Here is a 24,985-nt window from a genome sequence, read left to right on the forward strand (position 1 = left end):
AATATCTCGGTTGAGAACTGTTCTTGCGTTAGACAAGCTCCACCACCTTCCCAAATGCAATTCTTACTGTGTAAAGATATGTCTTGTTAGCTCTCACATCCTACAATCACCACAGCAAACAGTTACTGGACAGCCGTCATGTGAGCCATCAAAACCCACTTTTTCATGTGGGTTTTCATGTGCCCTCTCTGACATCTGGCCATGTGACATAAGTGTGTGCTGTGTGACAAAGGCTGATTGTTGGGTTCTTAACCCCTATGAGCTCAGCCACCAGGCGTCATATTTATTTTGCTTTAATCCCCTTGGTCTTTTTTACAGTGCATTCCCTGTCAGGTCAAAACTGCTCTGAGGCAGGGTTGTGCAAAATTCGAATTGCAATTCTGCTTCCTGTTTGCTACAATTGAAATGCAAGTGAAATTCAAGAATTGAATTGGAATTTAAGAGCCAGTTTCAATTCAATTCTGGAATTTTGCACAAGCCTACTCTGAGGATGCTCGTCAGCTCGTTGACCAGAAGGAGAAAATAAGTGGCAGTTCTATCCATCTGAAAACATTTGTTGATTTTCTGATTTTCAAAATTCTTCACATATGTAGGCCTATGTCATTCTTGTTATAAAATGTAGTTTATCACAGTTTCTTGCAGATATTGCAGAGATGAAAGTCAGAGTTTACTAGTTTTGTTGTACTGCCATCTAGGAGGCACAGTTTAGCACTACAACACATAAATACAGATGATATTGGTTATATAATAATGGTTATATAATTCCCCAAGATGCAGGAACCTCCAGGCTCAAATGAATAGGACTAGACCAATTTCCTTCCAGCGTTCTACTCTCATAATCACCCCCTTTATGTTCTTCCACTCTCTTATTGTTCTACATACGTATTATTTTAATGAAGTGAAAGAAAGATTAACTAGTAGCAAATATCACACTTCCAGGGTGCGATTTGTAGGGGGGGATGGTGAGGGTGAGGATTTCCCCCCCTCTGGTTTTCCTATCCCTACCTCTGCTAAATTATTTTTATCCCCGGTGGGGACAACATTTATCCCCCTCTGCCCCTCATATTGATTAATGCTACTTCATATAAGTAAAGCGCTGCAACGTGAGAACAGTCTAGCAGCTAGCCTACATAATAATCTGACATCAGAAACGCACCGTCACCGTCAGCACTCATGCTGCTGACACAGTGGCTGTGTGATAACTTAATTTGGCCTTAGTTTCAATGGAAAGTTAGCTGGACAAATGAAAGAAAACGAGAAGGATTCAGTGAAGCATAGCCTAATAATGTTTTAGAACCTTCAAAATTAGAAAACGCAACTGAGATGGAGGACAACTGCACGTAGAGTAGAACGTAGGCCTATTGTCCGAAGGAACTTACATTAAATGAGGAGATATTTGCTGAATGTCACAAAAAGTGTTACAGAAATTGCTTGGCATCGCTTATTCAATGGCTTTCTACCGAAACACCTGTAGTTTGCGGAGGACGAACGAGAAAGCACTCGTTTGATAAATCAGCCAGTAGGCTAGGCCTAGTAGACAAATAACTTTCTAGTAGAGAAATAATCTGTACTGCAAAAACGAATGTTGGTGGGTATTTAAACTATCTAGCGGGTGTTTTAACAGCTGCAAGAAATAGAAGCTTCATGGTCTTTATGTTCTGGTTCGTAAATTATTTTCATAAAACTTCAAGTTGCCCTATAACTTTACTCTCCAAACTCTTCACTGCACTGTAGGGAATTAACTGACAGTATGGCATGCTATTTATTTTCTGTAGGCTACAATAAACACATTTATTTTTTCAACTTTTGCAATATTACGCACTTGGCTACTGAACGCAAATCAGCAGGAGAGAGAATGCACGTAGCCTACGCAGCGTGTAGCGCAATGTGTAGGCTATTTGGTTACCAACTAACACTGTTAGCCAATTCACTAACTTAAGACTTCAGTGTCATCATATACAACGTTTTTTTACACAACAAATACAGATGGGGCAAGAACAAGGTGAATTTGTATGCTTGTCAAAACGTAGTCGTACCAGATGAGATGATCATCATACCAAGCACACTCGCTGTTTAAAGTCATACACCACGGTAAACTAAAACAAAACTAAAATGTTACAAAGGTGGCAAAAATAATATAGGGTATTATTAGCCATGACATTACTAGGCTATGAATCGTTCATTTTTTTTTTTTTTTTTTTTTTGGGGGGGAGGGGGTACAAACTTATTCAAAATCATCCCCCCCTCTGGTTTTTACACAAATCGCACCCTGCTCACTTCTCTTTCACTAGTTAACAAGTTAATGAATTGTAGCCATTTAACATGAAAATGAATGCATCTAGTTTTTAAATCATTTTTTGAGCTTTTGATCCTTAGTGCTGACTTTTATAAATCTCTGTGGCTCTACAGTCTTTAAAGGCCGAAGAAGATACCTCTAACATTTTGAGTGCATTCATACCTTAACCATTCATATGCATTAACCAGTATCCTCCCTTCAGATCCGATCATATGTCATCACATGTGACAAGCAACCCCACTGGCATAACTAATGTGAGTTTAAAATAATTTTAGTGTAAAAGCACCGGCTTTTCTTTCCTGCCTCCAATCTCTGTGCTAAGATTCTTAGAGCTTTCGTTCTGCTGGTCACACGACTCCTCTACAGTCCCGTGCAGCCAGAACATTCTTTACTCCAATTTGATGTCCTTCTTGGACCCATCTTAGGCAGGACAGAAGACCACTTGTCCAGTTTCCCAGAAAGCATATGATTGAGTAGACCTATAGGTGCTCTCCATAGTCTTTTTTCTTTTAAGAAACTACCGGTACATGGAAATATGTTTTGGTGTGATAATTCACATGCAAGAAAAGAAAAATGAATTTTGCTCTTCATAAATATGTTAGTGGAATTACTGTTGATATGTTCAATGCTATTTTAGCTCAAAACATACTAACCTGTGTTATAACAAGAATAGTCTAAGTCTGTGCTATAAATAACCTGTGTCCAGGTCTTTGTTGTGCGTGATTTTGAAGGTCTGTGCTGTAGGGCTCTGAGATGCCAGGCGCAGCAGGAAGTGATGTAAGCTGAGTAAAGGCCAGTGCCTGTTGTTTGTGCCTGCATCTCCTGCCTTATAGCGCTGGAGCTATGACTCACATTAGCAGCATGGAGACACCAGGACCAGAGCTGTACTAAGCCCCTGGTCAATTAGGGAGAACAAAATACTCTTTCTTTCTTTCTCTCTTTCTCTCTCTCTCTGTCTCTCTCACACACACACTCACACATGCACACCCCTACCCACACACACATACACACACACACACACACACACTCACCCACGCACACACTTCTCAATCAGCAACAATTAACAGAGGTTAGGCAGCAGAATGGAGTTGTCCCCTAAGGGAGTGTGCTGCTGGTTGCTCATCTCCATGGTAACACAGATGATCTGATTGGCTTTTGTGATTCACACCGAACATGCTGAGTGATAGGGCACGTCTCACCATTCAGCGATGACGTGGTTAACATGAGTCCCGTTGCAGCTTCACAGATCAACACTGATACGAGGGAGGGTGGTGGTGGTGGGGTACATGTCCAGCTACATAAAAACCTTACATCCACACGTGCACACAGAACAGCCACGCACCCACATCACTTTTCCAGCTTTTATTTTACTTTTTTGTGGTACTTGCATGGGGTTGATGAAATACACAGTCAGTCAGGATTAAGGTAATTCTTATCCATGGGGACCACGTAGGCACATCTTTGTGCCAGGGGTTACCCAGAATTCAGTGCAGCATAGCAAATGGTGCAATGCCCTGATGCAAGAGTTTTAGGCCACATCACATACACTAGTTGGTTACATAAGTGAACACTGGGGAAGTGATTAAAATAAAACTCAATAAAGTTAAGTCATTTCAGGCCAAGATTCCCACAGTTACCAAGCATCTACCTCATATAACTGCTCAATCCATGACAATATAGAGGCTCAAAAAGATCTAGTGCAGCCTGGAGCTGACATCTTCACTTCACAACGCTCATACTAACTAGCTGTATAACAACTTAAGATGTTATTTCATTATTATTTCACTACAATGTATGAAACGAAAACTGAAAACTGCTGGCTGTCAGAAAAAAGCAGGTGTGGAAAAATAGGTGTGAAATAATGTGCAAATATGCCTAGATATTAACACCTTAGTCAACAGAGGAGTATGCCCCCCACAAACACACACACACACACACATATATATATATATATATATATATATATATATATATAGGTATTATATACAACATGCACATGAAACATGCATCAGACACAATGCTCCACTTTCTTTGCATAGCTATTGAAAACCCATATAAAAAAAACTTTTTAAATGAAATGCAACTAAAGCTTTTTTTCTATTTACAGTGGCAAGAAAAAGTATGTGAACCCATGCTAAAATTGACTAAAATGAGGCATAAAACACCATAGGACACCAATTTTCTTTGTGAATGAATAATGTATCGTAAATAAATAAATGTTTAAAATACAGGAGGCATAAGTATATGACCCCCTATGTTAAATTCCCATGAGGCAGGCAGATTTTAATTTGGGCCAGTTATTTCATGGATCCAGGATACTGTACATCCTGATAAAGTTCCCTTGGCCTTTGGAATCAAAATAGCCCCACATCATCACATACCTTCACCACACCTAGAAATTGGCATGGTTTTATTTCAATTAGCCTATTAGCTGGTTTGATTTGCATTGAGCTCAATGCAAATAATGTATTTGTCCTTTTTAATGTATTGTAATGTAATGTTTATTTGGTCACTACAATAGTACAGTACTACATAATTTGGTCACTCATTGGACTTACATCCAACAAAAACATTTTACGTATTTTCATATAACTTTACAACTGTTCAAATGGATGCAATAATATAATTTTAAACACAGGGTCTGGACAAGTCAACCTTGTAAAATAAGAAGGCCCTGAGGGTTTTGGAGACATTGCACCTTGATTGAACAGGTGTGTTTTTTGGAACAATAGCAAAAGCAATTGGCCCAAAATGTTGCCACTGCATAAGATTTGAAAGGAGATGGAGATGGAGATGTAGAATTAGTAAGCTATTCCAGTTGTGTAGAACTTCCTTCACAGTCCGTTTTTCTGGCAATAGCCATCTAAAGCCACCTATAGGCTACAGTACTGTACAGAAGTAGAATGGTAAAATAAAGTATCAGAATACCTTGTATAATCTTAAAACTGTGGATATATTTTGTTGCTTCAGTCAGGTACTGTGGTGCATCAAAGAGAACCAAGTACTTGTAAACCAAAAATATGACTTTGGGTCATTTAAAGTAGGTTATGCAAACCCTCTCTCTATAAGTTCAATGGCAACTAAGCCAGTCAAAATAATGCAAAGACACTGACCTATGGACACTTACCTTTATCAAGCATACCCTCAGCAAGGTTGTGAAATATATTATGTCGAACTTTGGGCTATTAAAAGTAGGCTATGTCAACTCTTAATGGCTCCAGTGGCCAAAACAATGGGGGCTCAAATAAAATCTGTGCCCCCCTACTGTGACCACCATATAGGCTATTACATTTCTATTGTGTTGCTATTTCACATAGATATGGGCTTCTTTCGTTAGTTAGGCTACATGCAGCAGCAGAAAACTCACATAGCCTCTCCTTGCCCCGCTCTCACACACACACAACGGAGACTCCCCTCCGTAGCCTAGGCCACTTGAATCAGAATGTTAGAACACAGCTGGTTCTTGCGGACACTAGGCCTATTCGCGGCCACGGTTTAGATTAGATTACTGCAGATTCAACTTTATTGTCATTGTGCACGTACACGTACAGAGACAACGATATGTTTGTGAAAAAAGCAGAAAAAGTGCAATGCAATATACAAAGTAGGTGGTGTATAGACAGGACAAAAGATATAGTGCCGTGTAGACAGTACACAGTTGTTTTAAGAAAGTGGTTTAGAGTAGTATAAATTAAATATAAGTATGTGCAGTATATTAGCAGTAACCTTATAAGAGCAGAATATATATGGCTATGTAAATTATGAACAATGAACAACATGTACAGATATGTGCAATGTAGGGACACTACTATTATAGTAGTAGTAAGAACAATATAGATATATGCAGTGTATTAACAGAATATATTACAGAAAAACTGAATAAATAATTGGCTATTAATTAATCAACTGTGACATAAAATGTTTATGCTCTGTACTTTGCAGCCAGGTCTGGGATCAAGTTAATGTGCAAATGATTAACTCCCTTCCGCTGAATATCTGGTGGTTCAGTAGAACTTAGTGCAGTATAGGGGAACTTAAAACAGTATAGGGGAACTTAGTATAGTATAGAGGAACTTAAAACAGGACATTTACTGGCCCTGTAATTAATTGATGTCTGTAAGTCGCCTTGGATTAAAGTGTCAGCCAAAGGCATAAATAAATAAATAAATAAGTCAATAAATATATATTAACTTATTGGCTGCTGATAACAATCAATGAGAACACCTAAGCATGTGCACACTGACATATTGACATCAGTAAGTTAGTGTTACAATGTAATTGGCTGCTGATTCCCCTGAAATAAGTATTGAAACATTAAAAAAAAGGTTTTGGATCACTTGTTTAGTCAAGTACTATCCACAGAACATAGAATGGTGATGGAGTTGTGAAAATGGAGTAACCCTCTTTGGTAGGTTTAAGGATAAGGATTGTTAAGAAAAGGACATAGCCATAGCCTAACCACCATGACCCCTTGACCTTCACATAGTGCTTGAGAGATGGGTTTCAAGCACTTCTGCAGCATCCTTTTAATTTGTGCACCTCTTATTTTTATTTCTGCATATTTTCTGAGAGATTCAAACATCTAAGATGTGTTTGTATGCACCACTTTTCACCCCAGTGTCTCTAAAGAATATGTTTTTTTTTTCTGTAATTCTGCCTAGGCCAATAATTCAGAGCCTCATCAGTGTTGAGGATAAGACGTTTTCTGAGTATTTAAAAAGCTTGGACCTGTGAGGAATCTGTTTAACACCTGAATTAGCATCGCATTCTCCATCGAACTAGGCAGTTCCATGTGATGGGACCTTTATCTGATTGCGTAGTCATACCTCAAGCGAGGATTTGACGTGGGTACCGTGACACGTTTCGCTACAGTATGCAAACCAACCCCTTTAAATACAGCCCCCGAGGTGACCACTGAAGTAAGTCTGCCGCTCGCCGCGAACGAATAGCTTGCTGGACAGCTAGACAGTGCTTTGACGGGGAAGCATCACATTTAAAACAAAACCTGTATATTTAGACTATATTTTACTCTTTGTTGAAGAAGGGTTGCTGTGAGCATTATATTTTTTTTATCCAAAACATATTTTAGCTGTTCTTGACAGAAATGGAATACCAGAAAGTTACGGACGTGAGTGCCATGTGCAACGGCAACATAGTGTCGGAGTTAAACTGCAGGAATGGTTTCGTAGAGTTGTCCATTGAGACCAAGAAAGCGGCTGTCCAGCGCATCAACGAGACCTCTCGAAAAGAGGCGGAAGATGAGTCTAGATTGCCCATTTTAGAAGCAGCTTACACCACTATCCTCAAGGGTCTAGGGGAGAATACCGACCGTCAGGGTCTTTTACGCACTCCACTGCGTGCCGCCAAAGCCATGCAGTTCTTAACCAAGGGATACCACGAAACCATCTATGGTAAGATCAGTGAGACATTGAATTGTTAACTAAAAGGTGTTTCATTACAATACTTTCGACAAGCATATGTGTAGCTATATTATATTACCTGGCGTCAACTGTCTCTTGCTTTTAAAACTATGCGCGCAAAGGGTTTCATATTATATGTTTATCATAGCAGCTTCAAGTATGTTGTAATTATCTCTTTCCAAAGTGTGTGCAACAGCTCAGAAATGACGGCTTTGTTCTCCAGCTTAAGTCAGCTCATTTATGTAAGGGCTATTAATGGGAACTATGTAATTGTGTTCTTTGTTTGGTGCTTTCTACATCATTCTTGCCCCTTTACATTATGTCCAGATGCCTCAACTCTGTCTCCCTCCTTACCTTGAGTATAGGGTAGCTGTCCTTGGTTATCTTTGGATCTTTGGTGTCCATGAAAAGGGACTGAAATGGCACACAAAATCATTGTCAGTATTACATGTTATCCCCTTATAAACTTCGAAAGAACAGCATCCAGATGCAGCACAGTGCAATTGTGCATTATTTTGGCTTTATTATACTATTGTTTTTAAATGACACTACTCTTATATTTACACAGATGTTCTGAATGATGCCATCTTCGATGAGGACCATGAAGAGCTGGTGATTGTGAAAGACATTGACATGTTTTCGCTTTGTGAGCATCACTTGGTGCCCTTCTTTGGAAAGGTGAGCTGGGCTGATGATGCATTTGGCATATATTTTTTATACTCTTAATGGAAGCTCACAAGCTCTATGAAAGTCAGTTACTTTATTTTTGAAAACACTTTAGGACAAGTGCACAAGCTATGGCATGTATAAAGACTTTGCAGTGAACGGGAGAAAGGGTAGACAGGGTAAATGGGTTCTCTCTGTCGGTTACAGTGGCCAATCAAAGTCACTGACTCTGAACATTGAACACCTCTCTGACTTCCAGGTACACATTGGATATCTGCCGAATAAGAAGGTGGTCGGCCTGAGCAAGCTTGCAAGGTGAATTGGCATATATATAGTCTCTGTGTGTGTGTGTGTGTGTATGTGTGATTACTCTTTCTCATTTCCCTTTTTGCTGCTGCCACTGGCATATCATTGCTCTCACTCGGGGGGGCAATGAGACAGCGTGTTATTTCCAAGCCACTGCGTTCTTCTGTTGTCACAGTCCTTTGACTTGAGGCTTAGAGTCCAAAGCCTGGCCCAGTGTCCTGTCCCCTGGTGCCGAGCTCCAGTCTAGCCAACAGTGCTGACCGTGCTATGTGTGCTGACGGTGAGGCCCATTGAGTGAAGATGCTCTGTGTTGCTGACTCAGTGTGAGCTCAAGACTCAGCTTACAGTCCAGTGACCTCCGCACACCCAAGTGGCCTGCTGGCATTATCAGTGGCACATAAGAGGGTGATCAGTGCGGATGTGTAACAAATCTGAGATGCATGCATTTTTGGCATGGTGTCTCTCTGACTCTCTTCTAGTTTTACATGACACAATTTTACCTGTACCACTCCGTGCTATATTATTATCTAACCATCGAGATTATTTTTTCACTTATTCTTCAATGCAGTTTAGGATCCAAGGTCTTTTTAAAAATGGGTAGTTCTGTTCCTATATGACTGACTCTGCTTCAGATCAGCCTCCAGCATATTCAGATTAAAAAAAGGAAACAACCTCCTTTTGTCTGTTCGATTGGGTCAAAGGTCAGGTGTGACTGTCTCCGTCTCATCAGTTCATCTCCCATTAAAGTTCAGTCTCACGTTGGCCTCAGCTTTAAAACTACTTTTTAAAGATTTGCCATTTAAACAATTACTTGTCAACATGCAGTATAATATACGCTAGACTGGGTAAACCCAGCCTGATCTGCCGGTGATTTCTTTTTCACCCTGCAGCTCGGTCTGGTAATAGCCAGACTAAATATACGCCACACTCCACCTTTGTTTGCTACGTTCGACTCAACATTGCTCCGCAGAAATTGTAGCATCATTTTAAAGTGACGCTGTGAATGAGTACACAAGAGCTTCGATTACCTTTGTCCAACTAAACAAGCAAATGATTAATTTGTCATTATGTAGTCTCCCTAAATGACATGCAGTAAAGTGAACTTTTGGGGTTTACAGGGAAAGGGCAGCAAAGGGCAGGATTCTTGCTCAACAAGCCAGTGAAAAATTATTTTGTGAATCATTGATTGATCGGATCTATGTTAATAGTGTCACAAGACAAATGTGGCATAGAGGGTAATCCATATCCAGGTAGTCTATTGATTGAGGGATTAATGATTGGGCTTGCTACTGTGCAGTTCCATAGAGCCTCCTCAAGGGTGTTACATATTATTTATGCATTGCAGTCATTCTTGATTTATAGACAGCTATAATGGAGGTTGCAGAATATATTTGGTTCCCGTTTTTAATTCTGTAACCTTATCTGTACAGGATTGTTGAGATCTACAGCCGAAGACTTCAAGGTAAGTCAAGTACTAATATCGCTGACTTCGAAAGGCTGAAAGTATTCTTTCTGAGTGTCCATACTCTCTTTTGTATGGTCATGGTCATTGGATGATAATGTGATCTCTCCTCCACAGTTCAGGAGCGCCTGACCAAACAGATCGCCACGGCAATCTCTGAGGCCCTACAGCCAGCCGGTGTGGCGGTGGTCATCGAGGCCGCGTGAGTGTTGGTCCAGACATTTAGACCTGATTGTTGTTGCAAGTAGACATGACTGTTGGCTGCACTGTATGTGTGCACTTCTACCCGTGGATACTTCTGTTGCTTCAGTGCATAAGCGTGGGGTTTGAGTGTGTATTGACCTTCTGTTGCAGGCACATGTGCATGGTGATGAGGGGTGTGCAGAAGATGAACAGCCGCACAGTGACCAGTGCCATGCTGGGGTCGTTCCGAGAAGACCCCAAGACACGTGAGGAGTTCTTGGCCTTAACAAAGAGTGCCTAAATCTGATGACATAAATATGACAAACAAACACACACACTCACTCACACATGCACACATTGACACTTTAAAGGTCAATTTCTAATAAAATGAAAGATTGAAAACTAGGTGGACCATAATAGTCAGGATTTCCGATAGTTCTTCAAATCCAGGCATTTTCTTTTCTAACAAAACATTTGGAGAAATGTGAAATTCCCTCTATACTTTTAATTTGATTAAATATGTAAAGCGCTTTTTGACAGTGGTCTTAAGTCCGTTATCAAACCCCCTCCCCATTCTTTCCTCTATCCTGGTGCTAAGAGTCTTCCTGAGAACTCAGGGTTTCTCAGTAACATTAACAATGCACATATTTAAAACCTGTAGTATTCATAGGTGTAAAGAGATCAAGCCAAGCCAAATGTGTACATACCAGCAGGATTTCGCACATACAAAGCCTAAAAGCCCTTCAGCCATTTTGCTCTGTAATATTGTTGTTTGTTTACAATACTTGGGTTTAATTAGTAGCCTACTTTGCAGTTTCCTTCAGTCAATTAAAATTAGTCATTTAGATGTGTAGTCTTTTCAAGTGTATGTAGACATCTGAAGGGTTCATTTTTTTTATTGCTGGTACTCTATTTTGTGAAACATGTAAAGCACGCTAATACATGGTAGTGTGTGTGAACTTGCAGAAAATGTTATTAATCATTATTCTATCAGTTCATGTGGGTGCAAGCCACATAAACAGTGCCTTCTGATTAATTGCACACTTGTATAACCTACCTACATTTTACAATGTACAATATGCACAATGTATATTTGTACGTTTGCATCACAACACAAACATTTTTATTTTGGAGCAAAATGTGTCCTTCTGAACTGTGTGAAAATTCCGTAATACAGAAACTGGTGTTATGTCTTAAGGCATCTTAGTGTGTTTTGTATCTTTTTAATATTTATATTTGATGTATTAATTTCCTACCTCTGCAACTAGTTCCAACACTGTGAATCAGCTGGATTCAGCCGCAAGGCAGGATTTAACTGACTTCAACCATACTTCACCAACACTCATAGCTTACGCATGTTTAATCTTCTGATGAAAGGATATGTATGCCCTGCCTTAAAGTTAGATTTGTTATACTCAATAAGCCATTATGTGTATTATCTGACTGTAATTTTCTGTAATTTACAGTTTTGTGCTTTGTATTGAAACATGTCAATAAATAAGTAAATGCAATGTATTGTGTCCATGTATTGTGTGTAAAAAAAGATGACTTTATCCAGGTTTATTTTGATTATACCACTGTGAAGTTTTAAAAATGACAACAAACTGATATCATACCAAAGCAAAAATAAGCCTTTACTCTAACTCTCCAAAGAGAAGTATTAAAATTAACAGCCTGTGACAGACAACAGCACAGCCATAAGTGACACCACACAGAAGTTCATGCTACGAGACTTCATGACACAAATGCAGGTTGGTATGACTATAGGAAAGGGAACTTTGCCTTTGGCTGTTGCTGACATTTAAATGTCAACACCTTGACCTTTGCTTGGAATCAGAACCAAGCCTCTGTAATGGTCTTAGATGATAACAATGATACTGCAATGGGGAGGTAAGATGGGAGTGCTACCAAGGTCTATTTCTGTGTAAGACAGACAGATGTTATGTGTGCTTTTACAACACAACAGAATGGTAAACTGTCAACTGAATGGAAATATTTAGTTTAAAAGAAATAAAAAAAAAAAGTTTTTTTAAATTATCGTGTCAACATGAAAAGAAGTGATCGAGCTACTTAGATATTTACAAAGCACTTCTGATGGTTTTTACAGGAGACATCTGTCAAAACAGTGTAAGCCTAAGTATTGCTTCATCTAGTGAGGGAACATCATCAAAACATTCAGACACTGATATTTTTGTCGCCAGTATAGGTCCAGGGAGTAATGCACACAGTTGACACAGGGGCACATGCTGGTGAGTTCAAGAACTCCCATTCTAAGTATGTGTCTGGGGAGTTTGATTTTATAATTGACATCACCACCAATGCTGCCTCCCCTCTATCCTGAGAGATCCTCCAGCCAGGCAGGTCTGATCAGACAGAGGTCTGCTTGTAGTTTTTGGTGTCAAGCACCTTCTTCCCGCACATGGCACATATTCCTATTTAAATTAACAAACAAACAAAAAGTCAGTTTCCACCACAGGTACTCTCCAATTACCTCCAACATGAATGTATTATCAGTAGCATGGAGTACTGACCTTTCTTGTAGGCACAACCCTGGCAGTAGTGAGAACCTGACTGGTGGACAGAACTCTTGCATATTCTACAAGTAGCAAATCCGGTCTTTCCGTAGGGATCAAACCTATAAAGACAAAAGGGCAAGTTGAGCACATTTGCGATGTGGTGTGTGCTAACAAAACTAGGAATGACCTGGATGTTCGATTATGAGACGTCATACCTGGCCTTTTTGGAAGTCAGGGCTTTGTTCTCATTCAGCCTTCTTCCACCACTCTCTGCAAGAAGTCACAGTGAATAATACATTGTTCTGTTCTCAATATGACTAGACCTAGTAACTATATGTCTACGACATTTTCCTAACCATTTAAAGCTACATTACCCATAAATATACCCCTTCACCCACCCTATTAGATTTAACAATCAAAGTTAACCTGATCCTGAGAACATGGGATCTGCAAAAATGTATAGTATTGCAAAAATAATTGACAATTGAAAAAAGGGCACTGTTCTCATTCACTTCTTCCCAACACAAACATGCTAACTTCAATGAACATTGGCAAAGGTAGCAAATAATAGACCTGGTAGATTCGCTTGTGCTCTAGACAAGTTCTGGTGATTTAACAGTGTTTTGTTTTGTTTACAACTGAGAGGGCATCCAACAAACCCATTCTTTCACACAAGCCTGCGTCACATACACTATATTGCCAAAAGTATTCGGTCACCTGCCTTGACTCGCGTATGAACTTAAAGGGATATTCCACCATTTGGGGAAATACACTCATTTTCCACCTCCCCTTGAGTTAAACAATTGAGTTTTACCTTTCCCCAGTTCATCCAGCCGTTCTCTGAGTCTGACAGTAACACTTTTAGCTCCAGCTCATGGAATCAGATTAGACCGTTAGCTTATAGCAGAGATGCTAACGGTCTAATCTGATTCCATGAGCTGGAGCTAAAAGTGTTACTGTCAGACTCAGAGAACGGCTGGATGAACTGGGGAAAGGTAAAACTCAATTGCTTAACTCAAGGAGAGGTGGAAAATGAGTGTATTTCCCCAAATGGCAGTATATAGCAGCTATAGCAGCTTCAAGTATTCTGGGAAGGCTTTCCATGTCTTTATGGAGCTTGCTTTGTCATGTTGGAACAGAGAGGGGCCATCCCCAACACCTTTGGGATGAATCAGAGCGGAGACTGAGAGCCAGGCCTTCTCAGCTAACGTGTGACCTCACAAATGCACTTCTGGAAGAATGGTCAAAAATACCCTTAAACACACTCCTAAACCTTGTGGAAAACCCTCCCAGAGGAGTTGAAGCTGCTATAGCTGCAAAGGGTGGACCGACGTCATATTAAACCCTATGGATTAAGAATGGGATGTCACTTAAAGCAACACAAAAGAGTTTTTTTGTACCTTAAAATAATGTTTCCAAAATCGTTTCAGTGGTTCATCAACTTGTAACAGGGTGAACGGCACTTCTGCATTAAACCAAGAGCCCTCTATCGGCTATAACCGCATTATGTAAGTTTGCCAGATCGGGTAGCGGATCTGTAGTTCGATGGAATGAGACATAAGAAACTACAAATTTGACTTGGCGCTTGATGTCGCAATACATCGTGACTTTCATAAATCATGCAACATATTCTACCTTGTCTGTGGACATTGTTATTTGTAAAGCCGGTGCTGGATAAACAAATAGTGTGCGTGCGACAGAGGGAAAGTTCTTTGGTGTTGCTTTAAGTTCATATGCGAGTCAAGGCAGGTGACCCAATACTTTTGGCAATACAGTGTATGTGTAAATGGGATTGTCTGGAATCTGGCAATATAAGAACCAGGGATACTCTGGCTAAGCAATTTATAAAAATGTTTGTACTGACATAAATAGTTTAGATGAGAATACATTAGAATTTTGGCCCATTGGTTGGAGACCATGTAGAAATTTGTGGCAATTTCAAAACCGGATTGTTGTAAGGGGTTAATATCCTCGTATTTGGTAAGGTTTGCCATGCGTTAAATGAAGATATTTCACCGAGAGTAATATTGTGCAGAAATGTGTGCAGAATGCAAATCTGATTACATTTCATGTAAGTTCAATGTTAATATTCCCGCGAAAGAATAAGTCGTTTTAGCTTCTGATGTTCCAGCACAGTATATTCAGATAACGCCGGTGAAGCACCCGATTTGGTTCCCCATGCAATTCATGTTTCCCCTCTAGGTCTTTACACGGAAGCTCTAGTCGGTTACCATAGCTGAAAACACGGAAAACGCAATACAGAACTGTGAATACGCACGGTAACCTAGCAACAACGCAAGCACTTCAAAACAGTGGCGTAAAGGAAACAGGAATTCCGGGGGAACCAAATCGGGTGCTTCACCGGAAAACATAAATACTCACCTGTTGTGTTTCTGGCACCATCCTTCCATGTATCTGGCGTGATGACCCGTCCAAGTTTCTTTTCACCTATGGCAACAATGGCAACATGGTTATCAGGAAGCTATTGCAACAAGTACTGACATGAATTATTTGCAAGCTAATTTGGAACATAATCCACGGGACACTGACAATTACGAGAAAAACACGTATCATAGATAAATATCAAATAATAGACCTAAATGCGTGTGCACTAGTCAGTGTCATCTGATCCATTTACATAAAGGTACGTAGGCTGAATCATGTTGCCAACACGTAGCAGCTAGATAACGATAGTCAAATGATAAACACATCATATTAGCTAGCTTGCATGCTAACTTCGTTTGTTGTCTTAGTCTCAAAATACTTATTTACAGCACATAGTCCACCAAAGATTCTCATTTTATATCAAACGATTATGTTTATGTGGAAAAAATTTTCAATACTTACACTTTTCGCAAACCATAACGTTAGTTTATTCCTTTTCTGAAACCAAACAGGGAGAAAACACTGGCAGAGGATTTAACTGAAGACAAAACCAATCGATTGACGTTCACTTCCTGGCTTGAAGGCCGGATGTTTATAATGTACATTGTTCCTTATTTGTCATTGGTTTGACTTTTGAGAGAAAGCTTCTCGTTGGTTCATATGGATTTCAGTCTGTCCATGGTGCCACCCACACCGGTTTCGGACGCCAAACTGACCTTGCGCAAACATCTGTCCGTCAGAGGGATCTAATGAAGACAACTTGCAGTCTTTTTTAAATGTCTAACGTTATCTTTACTGCCTAATTTATGACTGATAATGAATGAATTTGGCTAAGTTACATATTTATTTCACGAAAAGCAGCCACGACATTCCTTTCACAGGGTTACGCGTGCAAACATTTACCGTGAACTTTTCGGAATTAAGTTAGCTCGCTAGCTGGCTACCTATCTAGCTTTATGCAAACCATATAACGACTGGATTTGAAAGTGGTGAGTTGAATTTTGTGTATTGAAATAAGGTGATTTATAAAATGCATATTATGTGGTCCTGTGTAGTGTTGCATGATAAGGCGCAAAGCTTCTCGTGATTACCATCATGGATATTCAGCCAATGAGCAAGCTAGCCAAGTAGCTAACATTTCTTTTTGACAATTAGGATCTTCAGTTTTGTGGAGTTCAGTGTGGCCAACGAATTAATGAAATAAATACAAAGAATTAATGAAAAGATTGTGCCCAATATTTTTGTGAATTTTGTTTTGTGTGTGATTTACACAAACAAAGTGTACATCTACACTGAGAAATAACGATTTCGTGTATATATGTCACTAAAGATCAATAAGATTTTTTTTTTTACACGTTTGATGAGGAAAGCCACGTGTATCAGTATCACAGTGAGAAAGTGTGATGATAGGCCTAAATTCTAAGTGCTGTGCAGTTTCAGTGTTGTCTCCTGTACAATTATATAGAATATGTGCCCTTGTTAATTAGCTACCAACTTAATCTATGGATCACAAACTTTAGTTCTGTTTCAGCAGAAAAGGCAGCCTCAGCATGTGGGACACAGAGATCCGGGGCATGGCCTCGGCTCATGCCATTATTGCCTCCTCCGTCTTCATGGCCACCATTTTGCCAGCCATCCTTCTGGAGAAGTTCTCTGTGTACGGCATGCATTTGGTCTGGCTCTACTCTGTTGCTGGATCTGTTGCTGTTGTCAACATCGCTGTCTTCTGGCTCCTTGGCATCAGTCCACCAACAAAAAGACACACATTAAGTTACAAGGTAAAGCACAGAGCTTAATTTTTGGAAGGAATCTCAAATACGTGTTAAGGTATCTAAGATGATCAGATAGATATGCTTCTTTTACTGATGTAGCCATCAAGATAATTTAAACAAAGACATTAGAAACATCAGGACAAATGCTGCTTCTCTGGGTTGTTCTGCTGCTGCTGAGTGAGCATTGTGTTTAGATGATGACTGTGCTCGGTGTGGCTGTACTGTCTGTTCTCTGTAGATATCCAGACTTGTGCGCTCCTGCCTCTACTTCCTGCTGTCCTGCTTGTTCTTTCACACGGTGGTTGTCCTCTATGGAGCCCCTCTCTTGGAGTAAGTTACTTAATGAGAAAGGAACACCGCTTTATATACACAGCTTTATATTTTAATAATGTGTTTTTATTTGCATGAATATATGTCTGGGTGTATCTTCACAGAAGTGCTCTGGAAACGTTCTCTCTGGCTGTCCTATTGTCAAGTATGACCACGCTTCGGTGTCTCTGTATGTTGGGGCCCAATGTCCAGGCTTGGATCCGTGTGTTTAGCAGGGATGGGTGGGTATCACCTTTTGATTCACTCATAGATAATTTCATCATTATGTATAAAATGCAGAAGTCATTAACTGGGTTTCCATCCAACTGTTTAATGTGCATTTTGACCATTTGAATAAGATATCATGACTGGAAACGCTTAAAGGTCCCATGTGTAAGAACTTCTCCCATCTAGTGTTTAGGGATTATATTGCAACCTAATAGAACTACGGTAGCCGTCGCACATCAAAAACAGTACACCCAATTCAAATACAATTCAAATACAGTAACACCCAATTCACACCAAAGATCCGCGTCGAGACGAAGGAGTTGCAGCGGTGTGAATTAAATGGTGCACGTCGTTGCCAGCTGCTGCAAGCCATTGCAAAGCATTTCATGTTACCATATCTAGTTGCAGCTCATCTCGTTGCGAATCTACCTAGATGATGGCCCTAGTTCCGGACTCCTTAATAGGTGTGTCAAAACATAAATGTTTCTCTTTTGTCATTGCTTGTGTGTGATGCCAATGAAACACACTTTCGATCATGGAATAAATCATTCAATTTTGCCTGTTAACCGAGCTAGTTAGCTAACGTTAGCACAGTAAACTGAAAGTGAATGGGAATGGTAAGTGATGTTCGCTAGCTAGGTAGCAGCTAAGGACTTTGGTTAAACTTGTATATTGTTGCAAACTAACCTGAAACTAGATGTACCGCAGAGCGGTAAAAAAAAATATGACCATTCCAGTCCAGCACATTTTTTTCCACAAAAATAAATCACGCTGAAAGGCCTATATGATTCTAACTGTCTCACTAAATTGCATTATCCACACTCAAATTCTCACTGGTATCTGCTAGACAACAAGTACCAAAACATGATTAGTTCATAGATTTCACATGTAAAATTCATTTTATACAACCCCACCCCCCATCTTGCCTGTTCATAATTCTGAGAAATTCTTGAATTGTGTGCATGTGTGCGTGTACACGTTTATGTTTATGTGTGTGTGTGTGTGCTTGTGTGTTTGCCTGCGTATATGTGTTTGTGCATGTGCATGCATGCGTGCATATGTCTACTGTGTGAGTGTGTCATACGTATGATTACTGTGAATGTATGTGTGTGCGTGTGTATCTGTTTATGCACATGTGTGCACATGGAATGGGTTAACATGACCCCTGAGGCAAACATACGGAAAAAAAATAGGTCATCCTAGGCCCTACAGTTCTCAAGATATTCACAGAAAACTGTGTCTGCCCTACCCTCCTTTCGGGGGGGTCCAGTCCAGCGGGGGCTACAGATCAAAAACGAAAAACGATGGTTCCATGCTATCCATGTGGGGTTACATGCCCACCAAGTTTCGTGGTACCCGGTCTTTCAGTGTCCCGGAATCCTTGTTGGTGTACGGTCACTAAATGTACACATAAATTATTTTTTATTGTAAGGCCCCCATGAACGAAAAGTTCACAAAACTTGGCATGCATTCGGAGGGTGTCATAATGATCCTACACTTTCAATTTCGTAGTTTTGACCATGTCAGCCAGAGATATTGTGATGAAAACATCAAATGTTTTGCTTTTTAATTTTTTAACTAGGGAGGCTTATACATGAAATAAGTGGTAATGGGATGGGTTGACATGCCCCTTAAGACCAACATACAAAAAAAAGGTGGACCTCCTAGGCCCTCACGGTTCTCGAGATATTCACAGAAAACTGTCTCCGCCACCTACAGGCCAGTTGGTGTAAAGTAACATAAATTAATTTATTGTGTGGCCCCCCATGAATGGAATTCCACCTAAACTTGGCGTGCATTCAGAGGGTGTCATAATGATCCTACACTTCCAATTTCGTGCAGTTTTGACTATGTTCGGTCACAGATACCTGCGATTACAACACCTCATTTTTACTTTTTTGTGTTTAACTAGGTACTATACATGAAATGAGTGGTTATGGAATGGGTTGACATGGCCCCTTGAGATCAACATACAAAAAAAAATGGTCCTCCTAAACCTTCTCGAGATATTCACAGAAAACTGTGTCTGCCCTACCCTCCTTTCGGGGGGTGCAGTCCAGCGGGGGGGCTACAGATCAAAACGAAAAACGATGGTTCCATGCTATCCATATGGGGTTGCATGCCCACCAAGTTTCGTCTACCCCGGTCTTTCAGTGTCCCGGGAATCCTTGACGGAAATTTGGACATGCGAAAAAGAAAAAACCTGACTAAACCTATATGACCGCCGCTTCGCTGCGCGGCAGTCATAATAACATACATTTAGCAACTTTGTGGTAGTCTGCTAGGTCTAGCAAAACTATGGTAGGTTAGTTTATCAACTGTCTCTGGGTCTAGAGCCTTTGAACAGACCTGGCTGTGCACAAGAGCTTTGCTGAGACAGTGACAGATCACAAACAAAGTTATTTTTTCTCTTTATTTGTTTTGTTGTAAAATCCAATGCCAGAAAATGGGTTCATAACTTACATGGCTAAATGTAGGGAAATTCAGTAGATAAATCCAAGAAAGTTTTTCTTTGCATGCCAAAGATGGGGCTGTATTTCACAAATGTCCCTAGCCAGCCACCGTTATTTTAAAATAGCGCGCATAGATGGAGTGTTTATAAATGCTATGTATATGTAAATGCCGATTTCTAAGCCCATAAGTATGCTTCGAATTGGTGGTGGTGGAAATTAAACATGAATGAGGCCACATTTATGAATGGGGGATGTTAATATAGCTATCAAACAACTGAAAACGTTCCACACGGTCTCTTTTTAAAATTCGCATTTAATTTTCTAATGAGTATACAAAATGGATTCGTTAGGGCAGGCTGCTTTTCGTTGATCAAGCACTATTCCAGCAAACATCTCATGCGGGCTCTCTACGTTTATTTTTATGTAGCTAGATTGTACTTACTTAACTTGGATATCATGTTTTTTTCCCCATATATGTTTTATTTAATTGATGTATATTTTTATGTAGTTTACTGTTCAATTGTAAGATACCCATATCTCAGCCGACCTCACCCCGTTTGAATTTAAGGCGACCCCACATGGGGTCCCGACCCTATGTTTGGGAAACGATGGCACAAGGTATAATGCAATTTAAGTTAATGCAGTTTGTTGTATTTTGTTAGCCTTACGAGCCAGACCCACATCAAGATGGGTAGAAGGTAGGGTCTGGGAACTCACCATTGGCAGTGCTCAATCTGAAGGGCGGGATAAACGGTTGTCTTTCAAATTCCCTCTGCACGCAATAGGATAGCGCTACAACTCATGAGTGCATTTTCCCACTAGTGGAGCTAGTTGGCTAGTTGATCAAACTTTTGCCAACTTACAAAAAGCTTAACTCGAGTCACGCTGTTCGTCAGCAGCAGCATCCATCTTCTTTGTTTTCAAGTAGCAGGGAACTCACACGGAACCGTCGCAAGTCAGTCGTCATTATGTTAAGCCCGCCCACCAACTCTATACACGATGTGATTGGCTTGATCGAAGTTTGATTTTTCCAGCTTGCAAGCCAACGGAGAGTTGCTAGACTACCCTGGCTGCAAATTACATTTGCTGCCGCTTGGGTGCGTCTAGATTTGTTATATGGCATACATGTTTCCATAAACGTTGCCCTGACAACCTTATGTTTTGATCCCACAGTTGAGCAGATTCCTTTTATTAGGAGAATGTTCATTTCCCCTTGATTAAGAGAATGTTCACATAACACAACACACGCAGATGCACATTTTCTTTAGATGATTTTCATGAATGGTTATGACACCTGTTGACACCTGTTTGATTTTGGTCTACATGGTCTTTAACATGTTTCACTTTCAGTTTTATGCTAAGTGAAAAATGAATAATATAGTAATAATGTGTCTGCCTTATATGATGCGAATGGAAATCAAACAGTCCATCTGCAGTTTATTGGCAAGCCACAAGAGGGCGCATGCTAGCCCTATTCTGAGTGTTGGCCTTGGGCTTGTTCCAGTTTTTTTAGTGTCACTGCACTTTGTGTACCATTTTTTATGTATTTATTTATTGTTTCATTATAATTCATTGCAATATATTTGATTTTACCTACAATTGCCACTGTACTGTGGGACTGTTAGGTGAGGCACCCTGCTGCATTCTGCTGTTTTGTTCCACTCCCTTCAGTTGACCACAGTACTGCCATAACCTGATCCCCTCTTGCTCTTCCCCCAGGCATTGTTGAAGGCTCTTCTGCCTCAAAATTACTTTTAGACTCAGAATTAATATATGTGTGTGAACTGTGTGTGTTTGTGTGAACTGTGAACTGTGTGTGTGTGTTTGTGTGATTCAGGGCCATGTCAGTGTGGGACACGTCTCTGCAGATCACCACAGGGTGCAGTGTGCTTGGAGCCTGGCTCGGGGCATTCCCCATCCCTCTGGACTGGGACCGGCCATGGCAGGTTTGTGGCCACACACACACACATTTAAGACTAAGGGAATTCACCAACACTCACAACTGGGTGATTATGGCAACAAATGCATGCTTCTCCTACAGAGACATTGCAGCACATCACTTCATTATTGCACTTAGGGGCCGTTTATACGAGAACGATTGCGAAGGAAGACGACAAAATATTTTATCATAAGTGCCTTTCGTTTACAGGGCGACCCCGCCATCGGGGCTTGAAGACGCAAAAATCTGAAGACTCCTTCCAGAGTGTAGAGTTTTGAAGACGACCCGGGTTGCGTCTCCGTCTAAACGGCTAAACCAAAGATCCTTGATTACCTCTCTGGCTAAACTGTCAAATTAGAATGTCTGCGCTGCGGACGCATCGGGTTCTATCACACCACCACCCAGCGGTCTGGAATGCATATCCAATCGAATATCACATACTCTTGCGTCTTCATATAAACAAAGATTTCCCCCTGAGAATGCTCGTCTAAACGCGAATAAAAAAATGAAGACGAGACGCCACTTCTGCGTCTTCTCTTTTCATCGTCACCGTAGAAACGTAGCCTCAGTGGGCAGTGCAAGAGCATGGAGCAAGAGCGTGGTTGCGTCTGGGTCTTGTGTACACTGCTGTTGATCCTTACACTTCAAAGAGCATGCAGGCCATGTAAGAACGGGTGAGAATAATGGCAAATATTCATGCATTTTATGTAGATTAAATAAAAGAAGGAATATGGCGAAATCCGGCAGATTATTGACTGGTTTATGATTATCAATGTTTTTCAAGGTTTATGAATACCCCTCATAACATGAACAACCATGGATGAAGAAATCTTGTTATGCAAACTGTTTGAGAGATTATGTGTGTGGTGAGTGTGTTTGGGTGTCTTCCCAATCACCAAAATCACCGTTTTATCTCGGGAGTAGCTTAGCAGTGTCCCTTCAGTGACTGCTCACTTCATTTTCACTTAACCAAAAGTTGATCATTCTAGCAAAATCCCTGTAAACAGGGACGGTACGACCCAATTCAAAGCTCAGTCATCATAATCCCCCTAAAGACGCTGCCAGAGTAATCCAGCACTGCGGGACTCCAGACTTGTACGACCTGATGATTACATACTCTTAACCAGGCTTCAGGGACCTCTGAAAAGGGCTAATGTAACAGTTCTATTTGATGGGTCATTCAGGAGGCAACCACTTATAATATTGAAAGAAAAGACAAGTGGCATTTTGAAAGCAGTACGTCATTCGGTGTAGTCAAGTCACCCTCCCTAGAGTACTGGAGGAGAGAGGGTTGGTGGGTAGAATGGTGTTTGACTTGGGAGCTCTGCTGTCCTGCGCATGCAGAATTAGAAGCTGCCGTTGCCCTGGTAACAATATTGCCATGACAGCTAGGGGGATGGAGGAATCAATCTCTGTGACATTTTTAATTCGGAAGCACATGGCAAAATCTGCATTAGCCGGAGAACAGAAACTGCTGGGCAAGGAGTTGCTGGCCTTTTATCTTAGCAGACTGCGGAGCAGTGAGAAAATCCTCAAAGCCCCGCAGGAAACTTGTGTGACAAATGTAGCATAGATATGCGACCTATGCGACATGCCTACTGCGCATGATATTCCGATGTCAAACTGTAGTTGTCATGGCAACTAGATGCACATAAAAAATAGTGTGCAGCAATACAAGGCTCTGAAGGTATGACATGTCTCCTTTGGGGGATTAAAAGCAGTACAAAAAACAGGCTGTATGAAATTCTTACTTTTTAATGCAGCAAACACAATCTCTGTTTGTTTGTTTATGTCTGTTTATGCTATAAAGCTTGGCTCGTAGATTTTCCCTTTATGTTGTGCCTTTTTATTCCAACACTCAAACACTGGAACATTCAAAAAACAAGTAATTATAACAACGTTTCACTTTGAAACTTGTTTGCCTCATATATAGTAACCACAGGTTTGAAAACAAAAAAACCTTTGACCTTTGTCGATAAAACTGTGCTGCTACGATAACCTTTAGCCACACCACACATCTGCATGGACTGTGCAACAAGCAGTAAAAGCAGGAAGCCAGAGTCTGAGGCTTCCTGCTCAGTTCATATCTGACATGACGATGACCCTGACAGGCTGAGCCATGCTGAGTATCAAAACTGGACAAAAAACCAAAAACATCTCAGCCCACATACAGCGAAATAGCAAGGCATCCAAAATGACAAGAAATAACATGATAAATTCTGTTCTGTCTTATGAAAAAACATGGTTGGTTGTTGTAGAAAAGACCGCTAGGGCACAGTGATTCTCCTGTATGGTCGGGCCTGATGGCATGGGATGGGGGTTGGTGCTGAGTCCTTGTGTGCTGTGCTGTTCTAGGTGTGGCCCATCTCCTGCACACTGGGCACCACGGTGGGCTTCCTCACGGGCCTGCTGCTCGCCCCCGTCTGGATCCACTGCCACCGCAAGCAGCTCATCTACAAGAGCAAGTAACGTCTGGAGGCACGACGAAATGTGCATAAGTGTGCACTCTCTCACACACACACACACACACACACACACACACACACACACACACACACACACAAAAAGAAAGAAGCTGATGTGGACAAACGGGGCGGTGGCGGCGGCATGTGATCCTCAGATATTGAGACGTGTCAGTCAGGACCAGGGGACATGTGAAGGACACACCCCCCTCAGTCCTCTGATCCTCCAGCCTTCCCCTCCAGTACTCACTGAGGTCATATACACAGGAAATGTTTTAAAAAATGTCTTGTCTTAATTTAAAACTTTTGTTCTTTTTGTACTATTTTGGTGGCAGTATGTATTCTTTTCTTTGTGTGTTCTGTTTGTCCCCCCATAAGGTATTTGGTACTGAGTAATACAGACTTTACTGAGACATTTTATACAGTGGGTGGATGAAAGAGAAAGAGATAGAGAGCAAGAGATTGAGAAAAAGATAGCAAGGGAATTTTGCAATCCAGCGAACAGAGATGCACTATTTCCTTTTTTTTTCTGGTAGCAAATAAAGAATCACTTCTGTAAATGCTTGGCGTGTGTTTGGTTGTGCTGCT

General features: G+C 40.7%; 3 protein-coding genes across 6 annotated transcripts; 2 read left to right on the forward strand and 1 right to left on the reverse strand.

The window, feature by feature from the left end:
* Positions 1-7,237: 7,237 nt before the first annotated feature.
* On the forward strand, positions 7,238-11,814 carry gch2 (GTP cyclohydrolase 2). Its single transcript, XM_048267450.1, has 6 exons — positions 7,238-7,707; positions 8,285-8,394; positions 8,642-8,697; positions 10,119-10,150; positions 10,268-10,352; positions 10,505-11,814. The coding sequence occupies exons 1-6, from the start codon at positions 7,401-7,403 to the stop codon at positions 10,632-10,634; spliced, it is 720 nt and encodes a 239-aa protein (XP_048123407.1). The 5' UTR covers positions 7,238-7,400; the 3' UTR covers positions 10,635-11,814.
* A 64-nt stretch (positions 11,815-11,878) lies between these two features.
* Positions 11,879-15,831, reverse strand: cript (cysteine-rich PDZ-binding protein). The gene is made up of 5 exons (XM_048267455.1): positions 15,697-15,831; positions 15,232-15,297; positions 13,065-13,119; positions 12,865-12,968; positions 11,879-12,765 (listed from the first exon to the last, which is right to left on the reverse strand). The coding sequence occupies exons 1-5, from the start codon at positions 15,710-15,712 to the stop codon at positions 12,701-12,703; spliced, it is 306 nt and encodes a 101-aa protein (XP_048123412.1). The 5' UTR covers positions 15,713-15,831; the 3' UTR covers positions 11,879-12,700.
* Positions 15,832-15,989: 158 nt separating this feature from the next.
* pigf (phosphatidylinositol glycan anchor biosynthesis, class F) lies at positions 15,990-24,957 on the forward strand. Of its 4 annotated transcripts, none has more exons than XM_048267452.1 (6): positions 15,990-16,223; positions 16,755-17,012; positions 17,245-17,336; positions 17,441-17,557; positions 21,834-21,942; positions 24,291-24,957. In XM_048267452.1, exons 2-6 carry the CDS (start codon positions 16,785-16,787, stop codon positions 24,402-24,404), a joined length of 660 nt encoding a protein of 219 aa, XP_048123409.1. In that variant the 5' UTR covers positions 15,990-16,223; positions 16,755-16,784; the 3' UTR covers positions 24,405-24,957. The 4 variants fall into 4 exon arrangements, with proteins under 4 accessions (XP_048123409.1, XP_048123410.1, XP_048123408.1 ...); XM_048267453.1 differs by having other exon boundaries at positions 16,766-17,012; XM_048267451.1 differs by having other exon boundaries at positions 16,769-17,012.
* Positions 24,958-24,985: the final 28 nt, after the last annotated feature.

This window comes from Alosa alosa, chromosome 17 (genome assembly GCF_017589495.1).
Source record: "Alosa alosa isolate M-15738 ecotype Scorff River chromosome 17, AALO_Geno_1.1, whole genome shotgun sequence".
Lineage (NCBI taxonomy): Eukaryota > Metazoa > Chordata > Actinopteri > Clupeiformes > Clupeidae > Alosa > Alosa alosa.

What these genes read in the sequence shown, in the direction of transcription:
- gch2 (XM_048267450.1), top strand. Translation starts at nt 7,401, where the DNA reads ATGGAATACCAGAAAGTTACGGACGTGAGTGCCATGTGCAACGGCAAC. An exon ending in ATACCACGAAACCATCTATG is followed by an intron (nt 7,708 to 8,284) that starts GTAAGATCAGTG and finishes ATATTTACACAG; the next exon opens with ATGTTCTGAATGATGCCATC. An exon ending in GGCCTGAGCAAGCTTGCAAG is followed by an intron (nt 8,698 to 10,118) that starts GTGAATTGGCAT and finishes TTATCTGTACAG; the next exon opens with GATTGTTGAGATCTACAGCC.
- cript (XM_048267455.1), bottom strand. An exon ending in TGGTGCCAGAAACACAACAG is followed by an intron (nt 13,120 to 15,231) that starts GTGAGTATTTAT and finishes GACTTCTTGCAG; the next exon opens with AGAGTGGTGGAAGAAGGCTG. An exon ending in CTGACTTCCAAAAAGGCCAG is followed by an intron (nt 12,969 to 13,064) that starts GTATGACGTCTC and finishes TTGTCTTTATAG; the next exon opens with GTTTGATCCCTACGGAAAGA.
- pigf (XM_048267452.1), top strand. Translation starts at nt 16,785, where the DNA reads ATGTGGGACACAGAGATCCGGGGCATGGCCTCGGCTCATGCCATTATT. An exon ending in TATGGAGCCCCTCTCTTGGA is followed by an intron (nt 17,337 to 17,440) that starts GTAAGTTACTTA and finishes GTATCTTCACAG; the next exon opens with AAGTGCTCTGGAAACGTTCT. An exon ending in CGTGTGTTTAGCAGGGATGG is followed by an intron (nt 17,558 to 21,833) that starts GTGGGTATCACC and finishes TGTGTGATTCAG; the next exon opens with GGCCATGTCAGTGTGGGACA.